The sequence below is a fragment of the Episyrphus balteatus genome, chromosome 2 (assembly GCF_945859705.1).
Source record: "Episyrphus balteatus chromosome 2, idEpiBalt1.1, whole genome shotgun sequence".
NCBI classification, from domain to species: domain Eukaryota; kingdom Metazoa; phylum Arthropoda; class Insecta; order Diptera; family Syrphidae; genus Episyrphus; species Episyrphus balteatus.
In genome coordinates, this window is record NC_079135.1 from 47,572,453 (window position 1) to 47,595,531 (window position 23,079).

At 31.9% G+C, this 23,079-nt stretch overlaps 1 protein-coding gene across 1 annotated transcript in view; it reads right to left on the reverse strand.

The window, feature by feature from the left end:
- The window catches only part of LOC129912641 (integral membrane protein GPR155), a 37,048-nt gene extending 15,308 nt beyond the window's left edge, over positions 1-21,740 (reverse strand). The window contains exon 1 of the mRNA XM_055990980.1: positions 21,149-21,740. Within this exon, the coding sequence (XP_055846955.1) occupies positions 21,149-21,279 (131 nt within the window). The 5' untranslated portion in view covers positions 21,280-21,740. The remainder of the gene's footprint in view (positions 1-21,148) is intronic.
- Positions 21,741-23,079: the final 1,339 nt, after the last annotated feature.

Consider the following 23,079-nt stretch of genomic DNA (forward strand, 5'->3'; position numbering starts at 1 on the left):
TTAAAGTTACATACTCCTGAAGACGTACATTAAATTCCTCAAGAATTTACTACTTTTAAAATGAACCCATACAAATAGTAGAATCCATGTGTGATCTGGGCGTCTTATGTGATAAAATGTGAAATTTTAACTCCCACATTGATCAGATAATTAACAAAGCCAACTGGTCCCTTGGTTTTATTAAACATTGGTCTAAGGAGTTCAATAATCCATATGTTACAAAATCTCTTTACATAACATTCGTAAAACCCACTCTTGAATATGATTCCCAAGTTTGGTCACCTTTTTACGAATATCATTCACATAGAATTGAAAACTTTCAAAGATGATTTATTCGTTTCGCTTTACGTGCCCTTCCGTTGGAAGATATATTCAACTTACCCCCATACCATGACCATCTGAATCTAATTGAATTGCAACCCTTAGCCAAGCGTCGACAAAAAGCCGACATACTCTTTGCCCATCAATTGCACATAGGAAACATTCAGTCATCTTCTCTCCTACGTGAAATCAACCTAAACACAAATCCCCGAAGTCTCCGCTCTCCTCCCTTATTTTACCTTTCACGTCATCGAACCAATTATGGCCACTTTGAACCTATGTCCAGAATGCTAAGGCACTCGAACGAAGCGATGCCCTCCTTTGACTTCCATATAAGTAAATCGTCACTTAGAAAAAATCTCCAGAATAGCCTGCTGCACTAATAATTCCCATCTTATGCCCCAATATGAACACCTCCATCCAAACCCCCTTATTTTTTAAGCTTGGTGTTTAATATAGTTTTTGTTTCCCATAAAACAACATTTAGGTGGGCCTTAGGGCCTGGTCTTAATACAACAAAAACAACACAAAACAAGAACCAAAAAAAAAATGTTAAATTAGTCTAAGTTAGTTTAAGTTAGTTTTTAATTAGTTTTAAGTCATAGCTTGCACTAAGCTTAAATAAATAAAATAAAATACATCTTCGTTTGGTATGTCTTAAATCGGTAATTTTTTAATTTTTCTTAAACTTCTTTACTCTGTCTTAGAAAATAGAAAGTGTCATATTTAAAAACAGAATAATAATACTCACATACTCGTATATTTAGAATTACTACTTTAAAAAACAACATTTTTTATTTTAAAATTTATTTCGTAAAAAATATGTTTTTTTTACGTTTCAAGACGTAAAAACACCTCAATGCTTTTTCCATATACAATTAAAAATAATTTAAAAAAGAGCATGTTATAGCCACTGCCAAGAAAGCATTTTATTAATGTCGTTTATTTGCCCAAATTATTGAATTTTTATCAGAAAAAAAACAAAGAAAAAGCTGTAAATTTAAATTTAACTTTAAATTTGGTCCATTAATAGAGTATAAAATGATAGACATAACTCTCGCGCCGCCCGCGAGCTAAAGGACTCAATGAGTAAAAAAAAAAAAACTTACCAAATTATACCCCATAAAAAAGGTTGTGTATGGCTGCCTTAGGCAGAAAAACATTGGAAAAGCAAGCACAGGAATATAGAGGACTTAAAAAATAGCAAAATATTGAAAATGACGTATTAGAGACCCCAATGGTATTCATTCACTGTATGAATGTCACTGAATTTCATAAAATGTTTCAACTTTACATCAAATAAAAATGAATTCTTAAGAAACCTCAAATATTGTCAGTTTTATTTAAAAATAATCAAGTTCTTGTCCAAAACCCGATACAAACTGTTACATATTAGCGTTAAATTGAATAAATTTATTTGAGGGCAATTAACTGCCATTATTAAATATCAATAAATTAGAAAGTGGTCTCATTTAAATAATAAATATTATATATAGTAACCCAAGCTTATTAAATTGAAGATAAGAAATTTACATTCAACCCTGTAAATTTCCAATTTTATTCTATACTTTATAATTACAGTATATAGAAATATTCAAATAGTAAGGTACCTATAAAAGGAATAATTTAAGCTCTTCATTGAATAAACAAATAAATCGGAATTAATAAAATTTACCTTTAAATTACATATATTCCTTTACTACGACTCAATCAATTGGCAACAATTTAAAATCCTGACATTTATTACTTTTGTTGTTGCTACAAAAAAAGCAAAACAAAACGATTTTCTTTTTAAATGCATGGTTAATTCTTCAACATTCTTAACTCTAACCACGTTTCAATCAAATGACAACCAAGTGTGGTGATTCCCACTCTTTTTTTAATGATTCTCTCATGAGAACGTTTATTTATTTTTTTTTTCGATTTTTTGCAAATTAATATTCTTGAATGCAAAGCATCTTATCGTTACACGTTGTACTTAAAAGATTATCAAAACATTGTAAGCAAATTGAATTGAAGCGACTCGTCCAACCAAAACAGTAACTTCATTATACATAGATACTTGCATAGATCTATCAACTTTGCAGTTGATTCAACTGTAGACAATATGGGTAAATTAATATTGCAATGTGTCAATCAATTTAATTATTTATTTGCTCCAGTCGTTTGCAAAAAAAAAACGAAGCAATTGAATTTTATCTCTAAAACTATTTAAGACTGAAGATCGTCGTAATGACTTCGTTATCAGTTTGTTTTGATGGACTTGATTTAATTACAAAATAGGGTTGAAAATGTTATTAATTATAAATATAAAATAAATTGATAAGGAAAGAAAATTACTCTATTTGATTTGTGTCTTCAATTTCATTATATTCACAGAATACTTAATACCAATTCTTAATAGTTAGAAGCCATTTAGTATTTTATTATTTTTTTCAATAAAAAACAATACAAAATACAATGACGCATATCCAGTAAGCCGGTAAGCGGGTAACTTCCATCCATTTCAAATCGAAATTGCATATTCCCAACTTAGCGTCGCCGCCGTCAGTCGTGATAATTTAAAAATGGTAATTTGTATTCATTACACGACTGTGACGTATCATTTAAAACAAAACGAATCATCTGCCACAGTTTATCATTTTCCGGGTGTTTGTTGATGCTGTATACGTAAACAATGCATATTGCTGCTTTGACAGACGACTATTAAAGCTTTTTTTTATATATGATGGGATGGCTATAACCACAAAAGCTAACTATAAATTAATGAATAATAATTATTTTCCCACGCCTTTAGTATAGGGAACAGTTTAACTGACCACAACCAACAACCGGTGAATCTGTATGAATAGAATAAATTGAAAGTGAGATGATCAAGTAGTATAGTATAAGGTGACCAAATGGGTTATTGTTAATTCAATAAATCAAATGACTTGCATTAAATTTTTTTTTTGTTCTTGTTGATGGACTTTGAACTGTTAATGGATATATATTTTTTTTGTTGGTTTAATTTTGACAATAACAAGTTCATTAAATAAATTTTCTGCAAATTAAACTGGATTGGATATGAATCCGAGAAAAAAAATATATCCGTATTAGTGGATAACTTTTATTTCACCACATTATTATCTTTAAAGTGGTCTTTTTGTGGTTATTTTAGGACCTAAAGCGGTTACACTTACTGTTTTCAGTTCTAAACAAAATTTGTTTGTAGAACTAATTAAGCTTTAGTTAACACTAAGGTATCCTTCGATTTCAGACATTTCTTTGTTTTCTTTTATGTATGATTCATGTGACTTTAATACTTTTCAAAATAGTTCTTCGTTTTCAAAGTCAAAAACTAACCATTTTGCGAATAGCCAGCAATTAAATATCTACGCAACGAATATTTTAAACAATTTTTTTAATTATCACCAATGCAGCCAAAAAAGCTGAAAGATTAAAGGAGATGAAAACATTAGTTGTGCTACGCAAATTGAGTGGATTAGTTTTTCAAGACCAGCTTTTTCCGTCGAAAAATATAGAATTTGCGTACAACTTGACGTACATTTTGGAATCTTTACGGACGGTCACAAGTTCACAAAGTTGTGCCATTAACAAAGTAAATCCATATCCATTATGATTCGCAATTAGACCACAACTCTCCCAGTTTACGGCTGCATCTTTAGATTCCTCATGTGCGATCAATCGTCCGGTCCGATTTATTTTTTTTTTTTTAATTTTTACATAAATTTAAAAAAAAAATTGTTTTGAACCCGACCGACTCAGTTGGTGTTGCCATGTTCAAAGGAGAGATCCTACGAACCTCTTCCAAAAGCCAATATCATACAATGTTCCGACACGAAAATAAAAGAAGGGTAGGTCTAAAAACTCCTGATACAAGCAAATGCAAAAACACTAGCATTTAATTGGCCTCACAAATGGAACGATACAAAACCTGGGAGGCTTACCGCCAATTTCTGGGGTTACCCCGACGAACCAAACTGGCGGATCACTAGTGTGAAGTACATATGTGGGATAGTTATGATCCCCCGACATCGAAATCATAACAGTGCAGCGCCGAGAAAAGGAAGAAGAATTACAATTTTTTGTTTTCAAAACTAATCATCGAAACAACTTGTTTGAGTTTAAAAATTGAAGAACTAGGTATTTTTTTTTTGTATTTAAAAAAAAAAATGAAGATACGAGATTGTTAATATTGCTTTTGTTGTATAGTAATTATTTTTTTTTCTATTTTAAAATAACTTTTTGCAAAGTCTTTCCCTACCTAAACGGAGGGATATACATACCTTTTTCTCCCACAAGATTTTTTTCTTGTTTTGACCGAACTTTAAGTCTATAGTTTAGTTATATAATATAAAAAATACATTTTTTTAAGCATATACAAACATTAATAAATTATTTCTCCACTTCGAAAGTTTTCTGATTTTAATAAATAAAAAAAAAACTAAAATTTAGAAAAACCAATCATCATAATCGGACCGGTTTCTGACGAATTCTAAATATTGGCAGTTTTTCGTCATTATTAACTTGGCTTTAAGTTTATAGTTATAGTTTAAGTTTAAAAAAAATCCTGTTCATTGTTGTTTAATTATATCCAGCCATGCCATGGTGTTCTTTGAATAATAACAAGAGTAAGATAACTAATTTCGTTTACATTATTTAAGCACATGTTTCAAAATGTAATTTAAACAGTATTTCTTTTTTAAACCAATAACAGTGGTCTGCAAAAATAAAAAAAAAATTAATTTGTCCTACAAATATTTTTTTTTTTTTGTAATTATGAAAATTTAGTAGTTTTGGAAAAATTCTATCAAGTACAGACTTTTAAATCAAAACTCGTTGTTTAAGAAACCAAAAACCCTTCTTTAACAAAACAGCGATTTTCAAAAATATCATTAACCATTAAGAAAACACAACACATCAATAATAAGTTATCTAAAAGTCGAGATATTACTGAAGTAACTAATTTAAACTCCAAAATTACCGGCCGTAGGTCTGGCTCCTATGAAAATCTGAAATCCAACAAAATACATAAGTACCTAGTTCATATCCGGAAAAAATCTTGATCTTTTATCAAAATTTTGAAACTCACTGATCTTACCAGCAGATCATACTCTATCGGTTGAAAAAAATAGCTTTTTGACAAAATTTGATGTAGTATTATATTTAATATCAAAGCTTAGTAATAATAATAAAAACAAAAAAAAAAAAAAAACTCCCAGATAGTGGTATTTCCGGTTGCGGAAAGTAACCCAATTCAGGTTTTGCCAAAATATATTTCGAACCAAAAATGATGTTTTACTGTTTTGGTTTGTCTATTATTATTCATAATCGAAAAATGAATCATGAACTTTTTGCCAATTATAATAATAGGTTTTATATTACAGGCACGTAATAGAAGAATTTTATTCATCAAAAATAACTCTCTTCACTGGAATAACTTATCGATTTCAAATTTATTTTTATCTAAAAATAACGGTAAACCTTTAATTAGCGAACATCATGCAATTGACTTAATCCAAAACAAATATTATATACCGTTGCATGTTTACTTTTTATATATTCATACCTACAACAACCTACAATTCACAGGCTATTATAAGCTTTTTTTTCCAACATATTGCAATCATATTTAATCCATCATCCAGTGTGAATTTTTAAATTGACTGAACAAAAAGTTGCAGTTGCTGTTGCATTGACCACAGAAAATGTCAAAACACATGCCACATGCAAATTGTGTATGCTTAACATAGCCAACATACAAAGATAATACGAGTTAATGTAATTTACACACTACTTGCTTGTGGTGTTCATTCAGATTATTATCAATCGGTTGACTATGGGCATAAATTTGCATCAAAAACGAATAAAACACTTTCCATGTCGACGAGATGAAAATGAAAATCACCATGATATTGATAGAGACAATATCGGTGATTTGCCTGAATTAATTGGTCACTGATAACACACCATAACGTGTTTAATATTCATTATCATCTCGACTCAGAGTATTATGTTATATTCTTTTGTGGTTGTTTGGGACAGTGAAAAAAAGCTTTGACCCTAGTATCACTTATCCAAGTCACATGAGTTGATTAAAATAATTTTATAAATGAATTATTCAGAAATCTTCGTTAAAGTGGTGACTGACACGAATGATTCATTTTAGTGGTTGTCAACATTTACATTATATTTTTTTTATATTGTTTTATCAACACACAACAATTTGACCAAAGATCACGTGAAGTCGCATTTTGTTTATTTTGATTTAGTTATGCAATTTAGGTGGAATGAAATGAAAAAAAACTTTAGTTATCATTTGTTATTTATAACGATAGCAAAACAAACTTGTTCACATCACAAGCATCATTAGCGTACAAAAATGATTTCTTTGTAATTAAGTTTGTATTTTACTAAACAAAATTTAATTTACACAAAATAAGTTAATGAAGATGAACTGTTGACAGATTTTTTGTTAATTGTCTACAAACCCGTGCTTCAAATTAACTTATTTCCTGGTGCATGTTATTAGATCATATGTAAATTATTTAGAACAAATAAGTGTTAAAGGTGATTATTTGTTATCTGATCAAAGCTATGATGATGAGTGATGTATTCAAAAAAAAAAATAATTATGTCTTGAATTAAACTTTCAATTTTAAACACTTTTTTTTTTATTAAATACAATAATTTTCTGTAAATTACTTAGCAATTATACGTAGATTATTTATCAAGGAAATAATTTGGGGAATATTTGTAAATTATCAGCTGAATTGTGTTGATTTATGAATAATGCAATTTTGAAAGACCATGATACTAAAAAACTGGCTAAGTGGAGAATAGATTTGAACCGGGAGTCTTTGGCTTGACAGTTTATCTAACTAACCACTGCCCCACGGATTACTACAAATTTTAGGCTTACAGTATATGTGGAAAATCATGAAACTTGAGATTGACAGCCTGCTTGAAAACACTTTTAGCAACGAACTTAGGGCCATTAGCTGAATCGAAACTTAAATAATTTATGTTAAACATAAACTCTTATTCCTTTCTTTTTCTTCTGCGTAAACTGTCACATAAGGATTTATGTAGAACTTAATGCTTAAGTTTTGATTCAGCAAAAGGGTCTTAGAAAATTTGTCACAACTCTCAACTAAATTGATCATATCAGGATTGACGCTAGAAATATTTCCACTATCATAAATATCTAAATGTCCCGAGGACTCAATATTGACTTTGATTATGGCATCAAAATCAGTGGGAACTCTTCTTAAGAGCTTCAGAAGTACCGCCAATGATAATCTGGATTTAACTTGTAAACCAAAACGAAAACCCTGAAAAGTAGGCGATCCTGTTCCAGCCAGAATATCCTTGAGCACAGGGTATATATTCAAGAAGATTGTTTCTTCTATCACTTTTTGGTTCTTAGAAGTTGGTGTACATCCACTTCTTGTTTTAAAAATAAAAAGCGGAAAAAAAACTTTCCAAACTGCTGGACCAAAATCGCATACGTATTTTAAATGGAACATTTGGCAACGACATGATCGGCTTATCAGTGTTGCTTGAAGTGAGGAAAATTAATCACGGGCCTAATCTTTGTACTCGAAAAGATTTGAAAAAAGGATCACTTTTCCCATTGCAATACGTTTTAGGTTCACATATAAGATCTTTAATAGGCACGAGCATCCCTTTCAAGCTCATCTGCTTGATCATTGAGAAATAGCACTGGGTACCCCATGTGCAAAACCGACCATGTCGAGAACAGTTTCGAGGCAAAGTGATAAACTAACAATATACTTGAAGAATAATACGGAACTCACTAGCATTAGCATTGTCGAAAAAATATAACTGAATGTCAGTCGCCCGCTTGATGGTATTGACACAGTGGCGACTAAAATTGGTTTGGATGTTAACTCTTAAGTTTTCTTTAATGTGTCTGCCAGTTGTCAGCCGGGGTCTTCAAATTGCACCAGATTCTCAAATTTATAAAAAGATGAAGCAACATCATCCAAGCTAAGCAAAATATATTTAAAAAAAAATAGATTCCCAGGATAATGTAACGTTTAAAGTCTACCACCCCTACGCCTACACTATTAAGACATTTAATTTGATATTAAAGGTCATGAAAAATGAATAAATCAACCTAAAAACTATTCAAATTATTATATTCAATACGTCAAATTTATCATCCAAATATATAAAGTTAAAAAAAAATTAAAATGTAAAAATAACCCAGCAAGATGAAATTACGTGTAATTCTAAAGGTTAATTTATTGACACAAGTTTTTTTATTTTGACTAATTGCAAAACAGTTTTTCTTTATATTTCATTTGTTGAGAAACATGTGTGTATACAGAAAATAAATGTGGCTACATAGATAGATTTACGTTAAAACTCATGAACGCAAAATATTTGTTTAACAAAAATAAAAAAATTATGTATTTTGAACAAAAATAGCGACATGCTTACATATGTTTGAACGTACAATTTGTTCATATTTGTATTACTGCGAAGTAGAATTATAATTTTCTTGAAAATATCATTTTTTTTTATCATAGAAACAATGCAAAGATTTTGTTAATTTCGATTCTCTTTGATACAAACCAAAAAAATTAACACAATAGACAATAGCACTAAGACTACGCATGTCAGTTTTCAGAACTTCATGTCGTCCAAAAATGACGTTTTCATTATTTCGTGATCATAAGCTTTATATGCATAGCATGTAGGTATGTGTGTTTAAGTTAAAACAGATTACTTAATCGACATTAATAACATATATTTTCTCAAGAGCTCCAAAAGGTACACCAATAAGATATTAACTACCAAGGACTTCTTTTTAATTCGTGGTCATTGATCTTTCATACTCATTATACATAATATTGATGTGTATTAAAATGAGATAAAATTAATTCACTTTTTGTTTTATTTTCAATCGTTTATTTAATTCGATGAAATACGCAAATGAATACGCAAAATAAAAACATCTTATGATCTTCTTTGTTATTATTATTATTATTATAAGTTTATTACAATGCAAATAAATTACAAAATAATATGTGAAAAGCGCTAGCTACCAGGGCCAAAGGCTAAACGATTTTTAATTGATTTTGAAATATACATATTAGTTATAAATGATTGATACAAAAATTCAAGGTTATATATTTCTATGAATATTGAAGGCTTTAAGAATGGAATATATTACTTTAATGTTGTCTATGGATGGTGATTTCAGGAGTTCCAACATCGGTTCGTTGATGCCGTGAGATGATAGGGTTCTTTTTATTGGTTCACAGTTGGAGGCAAGATGTGGAACCGTGAGTGGCCCGTCGTTACATAAGTGACATCTTGGAGGATCTTTGTTCTCGAGGAGATGACAATGTGTTAAGTTGGAGTGTCCCAATCGCAGACGAGTGAAACAACGGATCATGGGGCTACTGCAGTTTGTAGGATAAGAAGCAGAGTCAGCACTGGGATTGATAGTAGTATAGTGGTGGCTATATGCGTTCCACTTGGTCATCCTGAGGTCCTTCCAGTATTGTTTTACTTTATTGTAAATATCTTTTTTACTTATCACACAGGTCATAATTAGGGGTTCACTAGCTGCACTTTTGGCGACTGTGTCCGCGAGTTCATTTCCCTTTATTCCCGCGTGTCCGGGGATCCAAAAAAGTTTGATGGATTTTTTATTTGCAATCAGTTTGTCTCTTATGTGACGGATTATTTGGTGGTTGTTGTTGATATTTTGTATGGCATTGATGGTCGACAAACTGTCCGTGAAAATTATTCTTTTTTCTGCATTCTGCAGTTTCATTGCAGAAAGTATTGCTGCTGCTTCTGCACAAAAAACTGATGAAAAGTCTGGTAGGAGGGATTTGTAAAGGGTATTTCCGGTATCGTCAACTACAGCAAAGGCCGTGCCGTGTTGGTTTTTCGTACCGTCTGTGTATATGAAGTTCCAATTATCCCTTTTGTAGGGGGATGATTTTTCGAAGAAATAAGATCTGTACACGTCATTGCTAGTTGATTTTTTCGGAAGCAAAGTAAGATCTGTATTAATAGAACTAGGAGAAAGAAGCCATGGTGGGTGTAGGCATTCTTTTTCACTATGGAAAGACAGTGGTATACCAATTTTTTCGGCGGATAATAAAATGTTGTTGATCGTCGAAGGGCATTTCGGTGTTTTTTTCCGGAGAGAACAAAGTTTTGCGGTTGGTATGATTGGCGATTTGTAAGGTCCGTTTATTTTGTAACAGAGGATGGCTGTAAGGTAGCCCATTCTATCTTCTATAGACGGCAGTCCGGATTCGGTGAGCAAGTTAACTATCGGAGTTGTCCTGAAGGCTTTTAGGGCTAGACGGATTGCACCATGATATTCTGGTTTCAGCAGTTGAAGAGATGTTTTTGAGCACTTTCCATATATTGTTAAGCCATAGTCTAGTTTTGATATAATAATAGATTTTATAATTCTTATTATGGTATTTACATGAACAAAGCTTGATTTGCAAGATAAATATTTTATGACATTAACCCTGGAAGATAGGCTTTTTTTAAGTTGTTTACAATGTTCCTTAAAGTTAAATTTATTATCAAAAATTATACCAAGAATACTTAAGCTGTCTCTGTTACATATAGGAATATTGTTAAAGTATAAATTGATTTCTTTTGGACAACTCGTTTTTCTACATATATGTAAGATATTACTTTTATTAATTGATATGATAGAACCTGAAATGTTGGACCAATTGTTGATATCAGTAAGAACGTTTGAAAAGATTGTTGTTAATTGTAGAAGGTTTTTGCATTTTGAGAACACCAGAAGGTCATCGGCATACAGAGAATACCGCACAGATTGATAATTATTAAGGATTTCGCTTATATCGTTAAAAGCTATGGCAAATATAACCACGGAAAGTGGAGATCCTTGGGGGATCCCATTATTTAAATCTTTAAGGTTGGAGTAAACATTATTTATTCGTGTGCGGAATTTTCTGTTTGTAAGAAATGATTTGATATATTGAAACATTTTTGGTCCAACCTTCCATTCCATAAGTTTTTTTAGGACAACATGAATCCCTATTCTATCAAAAGCCTTTTCGAAGTCGATTGATAGAATAGAGATATGATTTTTCGTGGATAGGGATGTTGCAATATATTCATCAATGTACAAAAGTGCGTCGGTGGTACCGAGACCTTGTTTAAAGGCAACTTGATTGTTGCTTATGAAATTATTATTTTCAGTGAACCATTGAAGTCTTTTTGCAATAATTTTTTCTAAAATTTTACCCATGCAGGAGAGTAGTGATATGGGGCGATAGCTGGTAGATTCAAGTGGGTTTTTCTTAGGTTTTAGCATTGGTATGACTGTTGCTGTCTTCCAGGTCTGAGGGATAATACCACTGTTGAAAATATTGTTGTACAGAGACAATATTCGATCTTTGAGAGTGTTAGGGCAGTTTTTTAACATAGGGTAGGATACCCGATCCATTCCAGGAGTATTGCCTTTGACAAGGGAAAGACAGTTTTCAAATTCGGTGCGACTAATAGGTAACTCGATTAACTTACCGGATGTAGATGTGTTAGATGGATGAATACACGATTGCAAGATAGTAGTTTTAGATTGGACAAATTGTGGTGTAAAATTGTTATCGTTTGAGTATGAAGACCAAATGTTGCCGAAGTGATTGGCGATTTCTAATGAATCTAAAAGTGTTGTCGAGTCAGTTTTTATAGTTTTTATGGAATGTGGGGAGAAATTGCCTGTAAGACGTCCGATGTCGGCCCAAAGTTTTTTGGGAGTTGAGTTGCAGTTGATATTGCTTGTAAATTCCTCAAAGGATTTTCTTTTTGAAAGCTTAGCAGCTCGTCGAAAGTATGCGTTTGATTTCCGATACTCAATAAGGTTGTAGTTAGTTGGGTGTTTTTTAAAGGTTTTCCAGGCATTTTGTTTTGTTTTCCGTAACTCGCTTATCTCTTTGTTCCACCATGGGGGATTTGATCTACCAAGACCTTTGTGTGATTGTGGGATTGCGATGTTGGCTGCTTCTCTAATAGATTTAAGTATTTTTGATGCTTCTTGGTTTATATTTGTTGAGATAGGTCTAGATGATAGCGATTTTAAAGAATGGGTCTGAAATTGGTTCCAATCAGCGCGATCGATAAGGTATTTAGGTTTAAATTTTGAGATGCGTGATGAAGAGTCCATTGATAAGGCTGAAAGTAACGGAAAGTGATCACTACCATGTAGATTGTCGAAAGCAAACCAAGATATATTAGGAAATAGCTGTGGGGAAACCATTGTGAGATCAACATGTGTGAAGGAGTTGTGGGTCGAGAAATGGGTCGGGGAGCCATCGTTTAGCAGAATGAGATTTGTGATAGCAAGAAAATCTTCAATCTTTTTGCCTCTGGTGTTACTTATAGGAGAGCCCCAGAGCGTACTCCAGGAATTAAAATCCCCAGTAAGTATTACTGGATTATGAAATTGATCGACAATGTCACATAAGTCGGATGTTGCAAATGGTTGGTCTGGTGGGATATACACATTTAGGATTGTAATTTTGAATTTAAGTTCTATTTCAATTGCTAATGTGGATAAATTGGAGTTTGTTGGAATAGGAGTTTGTGGAATGGACTTGTGAACAAAAATCCCTATCCCTTGTTTGTGGGTCGTATTTGTTGGAAGGTTATGCGAATAAAAATTGTATTGTTTTCGAGATAGAGACGAAAGTTTATTTTGGTCTGTTATGTGAGGTAGATGGGTTTCTTGAATCGAAATAATAGATGGGTTATGATCTTTAATCAGTAATTGCAACTCATGGTAATTGTTGAAAAGACCGTTAATATTCCATTGCAGAATCTTGACCATCATAATAAAAAGAAAATCTCTTGGACGCAATATGGTTTTATTTTTTTTTTTATGTATATTGCGAAAAAGAGAAGGGGGAGGAGGGTAAATTTAATATCGAATTTAGAGTCGAATTACGTTTGGGAAATATAGTTATGATTTTAAGGTAACTATTAGTTAAATATTTTTATTTTTTTTTTTTTTGGTTATACCTGTAAAAGGTATAAAGTGTATTATATTTTGTTGATTGAATTTGGAACCCCAGAAATCTGGGGTTCTTTAGTTTAGAGTATGGCGGCGACTGTCGGGGGCGGGCACCTCATGGAAAATCGAATTTCCACGAACTGTCCGCCCCCGACAGCCGCCGCCAAAGGTGAGTAGATTATATTTATTTATTCCATAATGACGTCCGTCGCTTCGTCACTATCGTCGTTAGATTGTGCGGGAGCTGAGGTGTAATACTGAGATTTTAAAATTAAATCTTTAGTCATAATTGTTATAGGAGAGTTGGGTAATTTTGTGATGTTAGTTTCATCGTTTGTGGGTGGTTTGATTGGGGTGGATTGTGTTTGAATTGATGTTGTAAGGTTGTTGGTAGGATTGTTTGTAGATGATGATGTGGATGGTTTTGTTTTTGAAGGTTGGGTATCAAAGTCTATGGAAGAATCGTTTTCAGAGACTGGATTCGTTGAGTTTGGAGGTGAAGAAGTTCCTGGATTGGATGTTGATTTAGCCGGGGCTAGATCAGATTGATTTGTGTTTGAGGGTAAAGAGGGGATGGATTTTATTGTTTTATTTTGGGGGGATGGTGGTTCGGTTGTATTCGCGTTTTTTTCAGTAGCAGTTGAGTTAGAGTTTTGGCCACGTATTTGAGAGGCATAGGTTTTAGACGGGTTGATTTGTTGGAATGTTTTATTGTATAGTCGCCTAGCTTCTGAAATAGAGCATTTTTGCTTGGTTTTGATTTCTAGTATTTGTTTTTCTTGAATGTATCGTGGACATTCGTTTGAGTTGGAAGGGTGAACTCCTTCGCAATTGACGCACATTGTTCTTGTACATGGAACGGGTGTGTGTGGAGGTAAGTTGCATACATAACACGTGGGCTTGCCAGTGCACCGATTTTTCGTATGACCTAAACGTTGACACACTTTGCATCTCATGGGATTAGGGAAATAATCCTTGACTAGTACCGTAGACCAACCGGCTACCACTTGTTCAGGATGATTATATAAATTGAATGTGAGAACTATGTGCCCAGTGGGAACTTTTTTGTTGTCGACAGATTTAGTAAATTTGAAAGCACTTGTTACACCTTGAGAAGCCATATTTTTCGCGATTTCGGTATCCGGGCAGTTATTTAAGAAGGGGGCATAGATAATACCTTTGCTTAAGTTGAGGGAATCGTGAAATTTCACAGAGATAGGGCACAAGTTTGCGAGCGTTTTCGTTGCGATGAATCTACGTGCGATAGCTTCTGATTTGGTAAGAATAAGGAGGTTGCCGTCGCGGAGTTGGGAGATTGTTTCCCATTGGGTACTTATGCCGTCGATTGCTTTGCGTAGTTCGAAGACATTGAATGAATTTAGAGATTTATTACTGTCTGTTGAGGATATAACAATATATTTTGGGTTTGCGGAGTTGATTGGGTTCGTAGAAAAGTCCAAACCTGTGTAGGTAACGCGTGCACGTTTTCCTTTTTGTGTTTGATGTTGATTACTTAGGACTACCAAGTCTAAGTCGGAAAACTTCCCCCCTCTGCGGGGGGGCGGCCCTGCCATGGTGAAAAAAACTTTTTTAAGATTTATTCAATTGAAAAGGATAAATTGAAATTCGATTAAATTGCTTGAAAAGCAAATTGCAAAAAGGGTTGTCAAAAAAAACACGTGGGTTATATGAGCGAGACAGATATACTGTATGAAACTGGTTTCCGAGGAAAAAAGATGAAGTGATCGCTACGAAGGCTAGACGATGACTGGATCTTCTTTGAATTCGTGATAAGAATTCTAAACAAATTCAAATAAAAATGAGACGTAAGAAGGAAATTATTAAGAAATTAATATAACGTGGATTTATTTCAGGAACTTTAAATAAAAACAAAAATAAATAAATAAAGCTACAGGTGCTGAATTAAGCGACAAAAACAAAAATAACATGCCACCTCCCCATCACAAGATTCAGGTTTTAGTCATGTTTTGAAATCATGCATTCCAACTGATGTAACTTCTTGGTTTGAATCGATAAAATAAAGAATTAAATATTCAAAACCGCCTAAGTTCAATTTTTAGAGTGCAGTGCAATTAAATGATATATTTTTATAACTGTGAAACAACAAAAAAAATAAAAAGAGAATTTGTTTTACTTATGTATAGTGATTATGAACACACCAAAAATACAGAACTTAAAAACCGTTTGATGAAATCTGTAAATATGAATGGACAAAATTGGTCCAAAAATCTAAACCGAAATTTTTTTTGCAGTGTACTATCTCTTCCGATAAATTGACAAAGCCTCCAAGAGTATCATTGTCATGAAAAAGTGCATTCCTCTTTAGCCGTTCGGACTCGGCGGTTAATTGTGGGTGCCTACATTCTTCCAATGTAAAAAGGTTAATATTAAGATGACACCTTAAATGCATTTCATTAAAACTTAACCCAATACTGCAAAGGCAGATAGTTTATTCAGAGTTAGTAAAGCATTACACAACATGGGATTACCTCAATTTTTAGTTTCTTTAACTTTCTACTTGGAAATAAGATCTAAAAGTTGTTTAAACTGACTTTGTTCTGAACAACATGAGGCATTTAAGCAAAAATACTGTCTAAGTCAAAATACAGCAGGAGCGACTAAGTTTGTAGTGTCATTTACAAAGATGATTCCCTAAGATCTTAGTTCAAAAGGTAGTAGGTAGTATGTAGTAGATAATTCCAACACAATTGCGAACAGACAAATGCAACATACGACATCTAAACTAAGTAATTTTCAGGCATGGAATAATGGAAAGCCACGATGATTGCATTTCTTTTTAAGCTGAATTCCTTCGTACTTCTGAAAAATTGTATAAGGATCTGTTACCGCTGTTTAGCGCCTACTAGGAACAGTAAATTTTTTAAATAAATTAAAGACATCTCATTAGTTAGACAAGCTATATTTTATTTTACATTTTGTAGATACTAACCTACTTCATTAATTTTTGTATTTAAAATTTTCTATCCTTTCGATATCGCAGTAAATGACACTTATGCATTAGCAACAAAAAATAATAATAATAACCTCCAGAAGTAAAGAGTGCCAAGTGTTTTTTAGAATCATTACGCTAACATGAAATGAAGTAATGAACGTATTTGGCCATGTATACCTACCTACTGGCGTTTGAACAATGTATTCTATCAATTTTGCATCATCAACATTTTGGTAACCATATCTATATGGCTCTCTACTTTCATTTAAAGATAAACAAATCAAACCAATTTGGTATGAATCATAGCAAAAATGGAAAAAAAACTTCCGCGTTCATCTCAAGTCGATAACAATTTTTATTTCCAAAAATTAATATCAAACTGAGTCCTCAAAAGATACGCAATATTAAAGTCAACCTTCAGCACAAGATTCAATAAAACCTTATCTATTTTTGATATTTTGATAAGAGAGAGATGATAAGTTATTTACACCAAAAATTGCTGAATAATTTTATTACCACCCAAAAAAATTGGGTCGAACCTCCAGCATTCCATTAGAATCACTCACGTTCTTCTGCACTTGAATATATTGTTCATAAATTCCTAAAATATACAACCTACCCATCTTGGATAACCTTCTCAATTCGCATTCCTATGAAACAAACCCGCGCAAAGACAAGCAAGACTAGTCTCTTTCTCTTCGGTGGTAAAGGAATGAATACAAATTGTATGTGTTCTACCCATTGGCGTAGATTGGGGGGGATCAGGGGTTATATCCCCCACACCATTGGGATCGATAATTGTTCAAGATAACCAGTCATGAACAAATAAGTTAAAGAAACGCACTCTAAAATTTAGTACCTACTTCCTGCGTGAATTAAGTAATAATTAAGAGGCATTGTCAATTGTACATTCTATACCTACATTCTACGGCTAAAATACAAAGTTAACTTCATCATCTTATGAATTTCAAATAAAAAAAAAAAAAAACAAAATCAAAAAACAATAAGCGAAGAGACTCCGCAAAAAAAGAAATTAAAAAGGCTGAATCTGACGCGATGGATTTCAAAATATCAAGCAGTTGAAGATTTTGAGGAGCTATTTCCGTTTGTGTTCGAGACTCTTGACGCAAAGAACTTAAAAAACGCTATGTATTTCGAGTTCTTGATTAGCTTAAAGGTTATAAGTATGGTTTACCAACTCTTGTAATTAAGTCATGAGTTTCAAAGAGTAAATTTAGACTTGGTCCAAGCTATGTATCTCGCCAAAGATTTAAGAGATCAAATAAAATTAAACGGACAGAAGACGATTCATTTTCGATAGTGTTTGAAGATGCACAAAAATAGCTGAAGTCCTTGACAATGAACTTAAACATAAGAGAATAGTGAAATGACAAAATAATAATCGTTCGAAGAATTATTTTTGTGTTACTGTTTTCAATCCTTTTCTCGATTTCTATGTAATGGACATTGGAGAAAAATGTACAATCCAAGAAAGCATACTAGAAAGGTTTTCGGTTCTTTTCAAGGATTTATCACTCACTATAGAAATGAGTGGTCACATCTTTTGTTCTAGTGCCAAGTTGAAAAAAATATTGGAATTTTTACTAAAATTTTAAAAAAGATTTTCTCTTTGTTTAATAAGATTTCTTCATAAAACAGTTGTCTGTCAGATTGGCGTTATAAATTCAAATTTAAATAAACTATAGGTAACGTTAGTGAGATTTAAATAATTTACTTAAATTTATTATCACAAATTTTTCATCAATTCTTACTTAATAATGTTTTAATAATGTTTTTCGTGGCTTTAAGCAAATTCATTTATAAATAAAGATCTATTTTTTAGAGAGTAAGATAAAAAGTTGAAAAGGAAAGAGAAGTTGTTATCATTTAACACATTATAAAATTCTTAAATGGACAAAGATTCTTTTCCAAAATAGGAAAGTCTCGATTTCTTTTAAATTGGGCATCTACCAATAATGTGATATGTATTTTCTACTTCATCCATATAACGTATTCAACAGATTCCAAGTGTATCTTTTTTAAATGCTCTAGCATTAAAATTTAATAAACCACCTCTAGCTTTAAAAATTAAACTCACCAGGTAGGGAGAGCTTTCATCTTTAATCATCTATAAAGTAAGGTGTAATATTATAGTTCAAATGAGGATAAACATCTTGAAACTGAGAGCCCTTAGCATCCGCAATGCGATTTTCATGTTCTCCAGCTTCTAGTGCTATCAATAAAATACTATCAAGGTTATTAAAAGATGTTGTAGAAAGGTCTATTTCAATGTTAAGCATTTCACCAAAGTTTATCCAGTCTGAAACCCAAAACGTTTTCTGTACAATCGTTTTTTGTACAAGGATTCGAGGTAATCTTCTACTAGGGTATTGAAGTACTTTATTGACATAGTCGAATTGCAGAGAGAGCGTTCGGAGAAATTGAGTTTTTAAGCCAGTTTTCAAGTGTAACATGTAGTTGGGAGTGTTGTTGGGTAGCTTTAACATTTGTTTCATGAAGAACCTGAACAGTTTTTCTATAAAAATTAAAGATATTAGCTACACTGCCGGTTTCAACTTTAACTTAAGAAAGAACTTTATGTCCGTCAAGTTAGCATTACCATTTTCGAATTTCGAAAATCTAATGATGCAGTTAATTGTCGTGAATTTGTCGTAAATTTGTCGTGAAAGAAAAAAATTTGTCGAGCGCGTTTTTTTAAAAATAACACCTGGTAGTGCTAACTTTACAGTCAAGTTAGCACTACCACCCCTCAAAATGTCTCAAAACGAATTTTAAGACGAAAACTGAGTATGCAATTAATTGTCGTAATTTTGTCGTAGAAAAGTGGCATACTCAAACAAAAAATTTACAAATTTTTTTTTAAAATAACCCCTGGTAGTGCTAACTTGACAGTCAAGTTAGCATCACCACCCCTCAAAATGTCTCAAAACGAATTTTAAAACGAAAACTGAGTATGCAATTAATTGTCGTGATTTTGTCGTAGACAGATGGCATTAAAAAAAAAATTGTCGCGTCATTATTTTGGAAATTAGGCCCCCTAAACTGAATTTCATACAAAGGGAATTTTTTTTTTTTTTTAAATGCTTAATTGCTATAAATTTTTCCATAATTTACAGTCCCTCGATGATTTTTAATAGATTATGAAAAATAAAAATTTTCCCACCCTTATTTTGGAAATAATGCTCAATTAAGTGAATTACCCAAACCTAGCACTTCCATATGAAAAATGAAATACCAAAACCTAGCACTACCATATGAAATTTTTTTGTTTATGGGACTTTTTGATAAAAATTTGTTATAAACAATTGTCGTAAAACGTCTACTATCAGATTCAATCATAAAAAAATTTGTCGCGTCCTTACTTTAGCAACCAGACCCCCTTAACTGAGGCAACTAAAATCAGAAATTTTTTTTTTAATATTTAATTTTTTATCTTTATTAATGCTTATTTCCTATAAATTTTGCCATAATCTATCGTAACTCGACGACTTTCAACAAATTATGCCAAAAAATAATTTGTCGCGCCCTTATTTTGGAAGAAACACCAAGAAAATGGTGAATTACCAAAAGTTAGCACTACCATATGAAACCTTTTTGTTTATTGGACTTTTTGATGAAAATTTGTTATAAATTGTCGTAAAACGTCTACTATCAAATTCAGCCATAAAAAAATTTGTCGCGTCCTTACTTTAGCAACCACACCCCCTTAACTGAGGCAACTAAAATCAGAAATTTTTTTTTTAATATTTTATTTTTTATCTTATATTAAAAAACAATTTCTGATTTTAGTTGCCTCAGTTAAGGGGGTCTGGTTAATAAAGTAAGGACGCGACAAATTTTTTTATGATTGAATCTGATAGTAGACGTTTAACGACAATTGTTTATAACAAATTTTTATCAAAAAGTCCCATAAACAAAACAATTTCATATGGTAGTGCTAGGTTTTGGTATTTCATTTTTCATATGGAAGTGCTAGGTTTGGGTAATTCACTTAATTGAGCATTATTTCCAAAATAAGGGTGGGAAAAATTTTTATTTTTCATAATCTATTAAAAATCATTGAGGGACAGTAAATTATGGAAAAATTTATAGCAATTAGGCATTTTGAAAAAAAAAAAAAATTCCCTTTGTATGAAATTCAGTTTAGGGGGCCTAATTTCCAAAATAATGACGAGACAATTTTTTTTTTAATGCCATCTGTCTACGACAAAATCACGACAATTAATTGCATACTCAGTTTTCGTTTTAAAATTCGTTTTGTGACATTTTGAGGGGTGGTGATGCTAACTTGACTGTCAAGTTAGCACTACCAGGGGTTATTTTTAAAAAAACGCGCGCGACAAATTTTTTTCTTTCACGACAAATTTACGACAAATTCACGACAATTAACTGCATCATTAGATTTTCGAAATTCGAAAATGGTAATGCTAACTTGACGGACATAAGAACTTTCTCCAGTTTAAAGAAAATAAAAACAATACAAAGAAGCATTATTTAAACTTTAAAAAAAATGTGCGAACCAGATGCATCCCCCTCATAGCGCAAAGCTAACTACGCAACTGGTTCTACCCACGTTCAGTTATTCGCAATGACAAACTACAAACCATCCCCTTTCAATAAAAAGAGATTCTATCCCACACGACCAAGGAGGAATGAGTTGATAGTGCTTGCGTCAGCAGAATTATTTAGAACACAACACCTACGTGGTATTTTGAGGAAACCCACCCTTAGGTTAAATACAAACTAAACTAGATGACATTCTAACTTGGTTAACTTACCCACAAATAATGATTCCAAAACACTGAACTAGAGCTGGATAGAAATTGTCCATTGAAACGGATGGTGTGTCCGTATCTGTTCCGTCTGTTGTCGACGATGACACTAAATTCATGGTCGAGTTTTCTGCCATTTTTTTCCTTGCTTTTAAATTAAAAATCTCAAGTATAGTAAAAACAGAATAAAGAACGGTTTGTTTATTGCAACAGATTGCAAATATTTTTCCCCTTTTTTACTTTTTTTTCAACGAGTCGAGTCGTGGTCGTGTTTATCGAAGTGAGTCTCGTGACTTATATTCTTTTATTTTATTTGCATTTATTTTATAATTCACTTGACCATTGTTGTCATCTGAATGCGAGTCTGTTGATAGTTGATTGGTTTACTAGACGGCATTATTATAAAATTCTTTTTTTCAAATTCCTTTTCTTTATTCAAGGACAAAAGTAATTGTTTTGCGAGTTGGGTTTTTTTTTTTGTTTTGTTTAATATTTTTTCTTGTTTGCTTACATTTTGGAGTAAATAATATTAAAATATTTAAACAAATTAACCTTGAATTAAGTCAAGGGCTTATTTTTTTTTTTTTTTCTTTAAGGAAGCACTTTTTTCACTTTCACTATCATTTTGTGAAATGTTGACAAAGGAAATTAAAGAATAAATGTAGATTATTTGTATTTTTTTATTTATAAAATTGGTTAGTAATTGTTTTATTATTTTGGAGAATAGATTTTGAAAATAGAAAAAATAAAGAAATTATTAAATTTAATCGATTTGAGAAAAGCGTTTTTTTTTCTACGGATTTGCTTTGACGAATAAAAAATGGTGAATGACAGACGAAAGTTTTTTGTTATGGTTTTATATGGGCAAATTTGGTGTGGTTGACAGATGAAAAATAGAAATGTCAGAAATAGTGGGAAGACTTTTGTTTTTGTAAGGGTAGGTAGTGAGTTAGAAATAGTGGTTTGGACTAACACGAATCACAGTACACATGTGTACTGTGAACACGAATAGTGTTGTGAGTTTACACTTGGATGGTATGCTATTTATGTGCCGGTCTACACGGTGATTTTTCAATCGCCCAACCAGTCAGTTTGTAGGCAAGAGGGGTGAGGATTTTCCTCTTTTTGACGTTTGTTCCTAGAAAATGTGAATTGGAACGTGATTGGGCACAAAACTGTGTAGCCAGGCCAATCGGAGTGTTATTTTGGCAAAGCTATCCGCAGTAGGATTTCCCAAATAGTGAAGGCTTAACTTAAATTTGACATTTCTCTTTTGATTTAAGTATTGTTGTTGTTGTATTCCACCAAGAAGCAAAACGAAATGAAAAAAAATAAAATGCACGACTGGGTCGCACGAACTTGCTCTTAGAGTTTAAGTTGCTTAAATTTTTAAGACTTTTTATATAGAAATTTGGAAAAAAAACAAAATTCGTTTTTAAAAAAAAATAAAATAAAATCTGAAATTAAATTGCCCTCCAAAACAAGTATGCAGTTTTGATTGATATATTAACATGAATTTTTAGAAAAAAAATTTTCAAAATCGTTAGAGCCGTTTTTTAAAAAACTAATTTTTTATAAATATTTTTTTGGAAAAAAAGTTTTAAAATAAAATTAGTATGCCATTTTGTAGAAATCACTAATCAACATCTAAAAACAAAATTTCAAAAAAGTTCAATGTCCCGTTTTTGAAAATTTGATTTTTCAAAAAAAAATTTTCAAATTTTTTTTTTTTAATCCAAAAATTATTTTTTTCAAAATTTTATTTTTGGCTTATATTTAAATTATATAAATGCTTCTGCACAAAAAGTTTCGTTGCAATCGAATAAGCAGTTTCGGAGATAATCGGATTTGAAAAAAACGGTTCTATGGCAGGTACCGTTAATAATGATTTTCAAAAAAATTTTTTTCTATTGAAAGATAGATTTTAGCTTAAAACT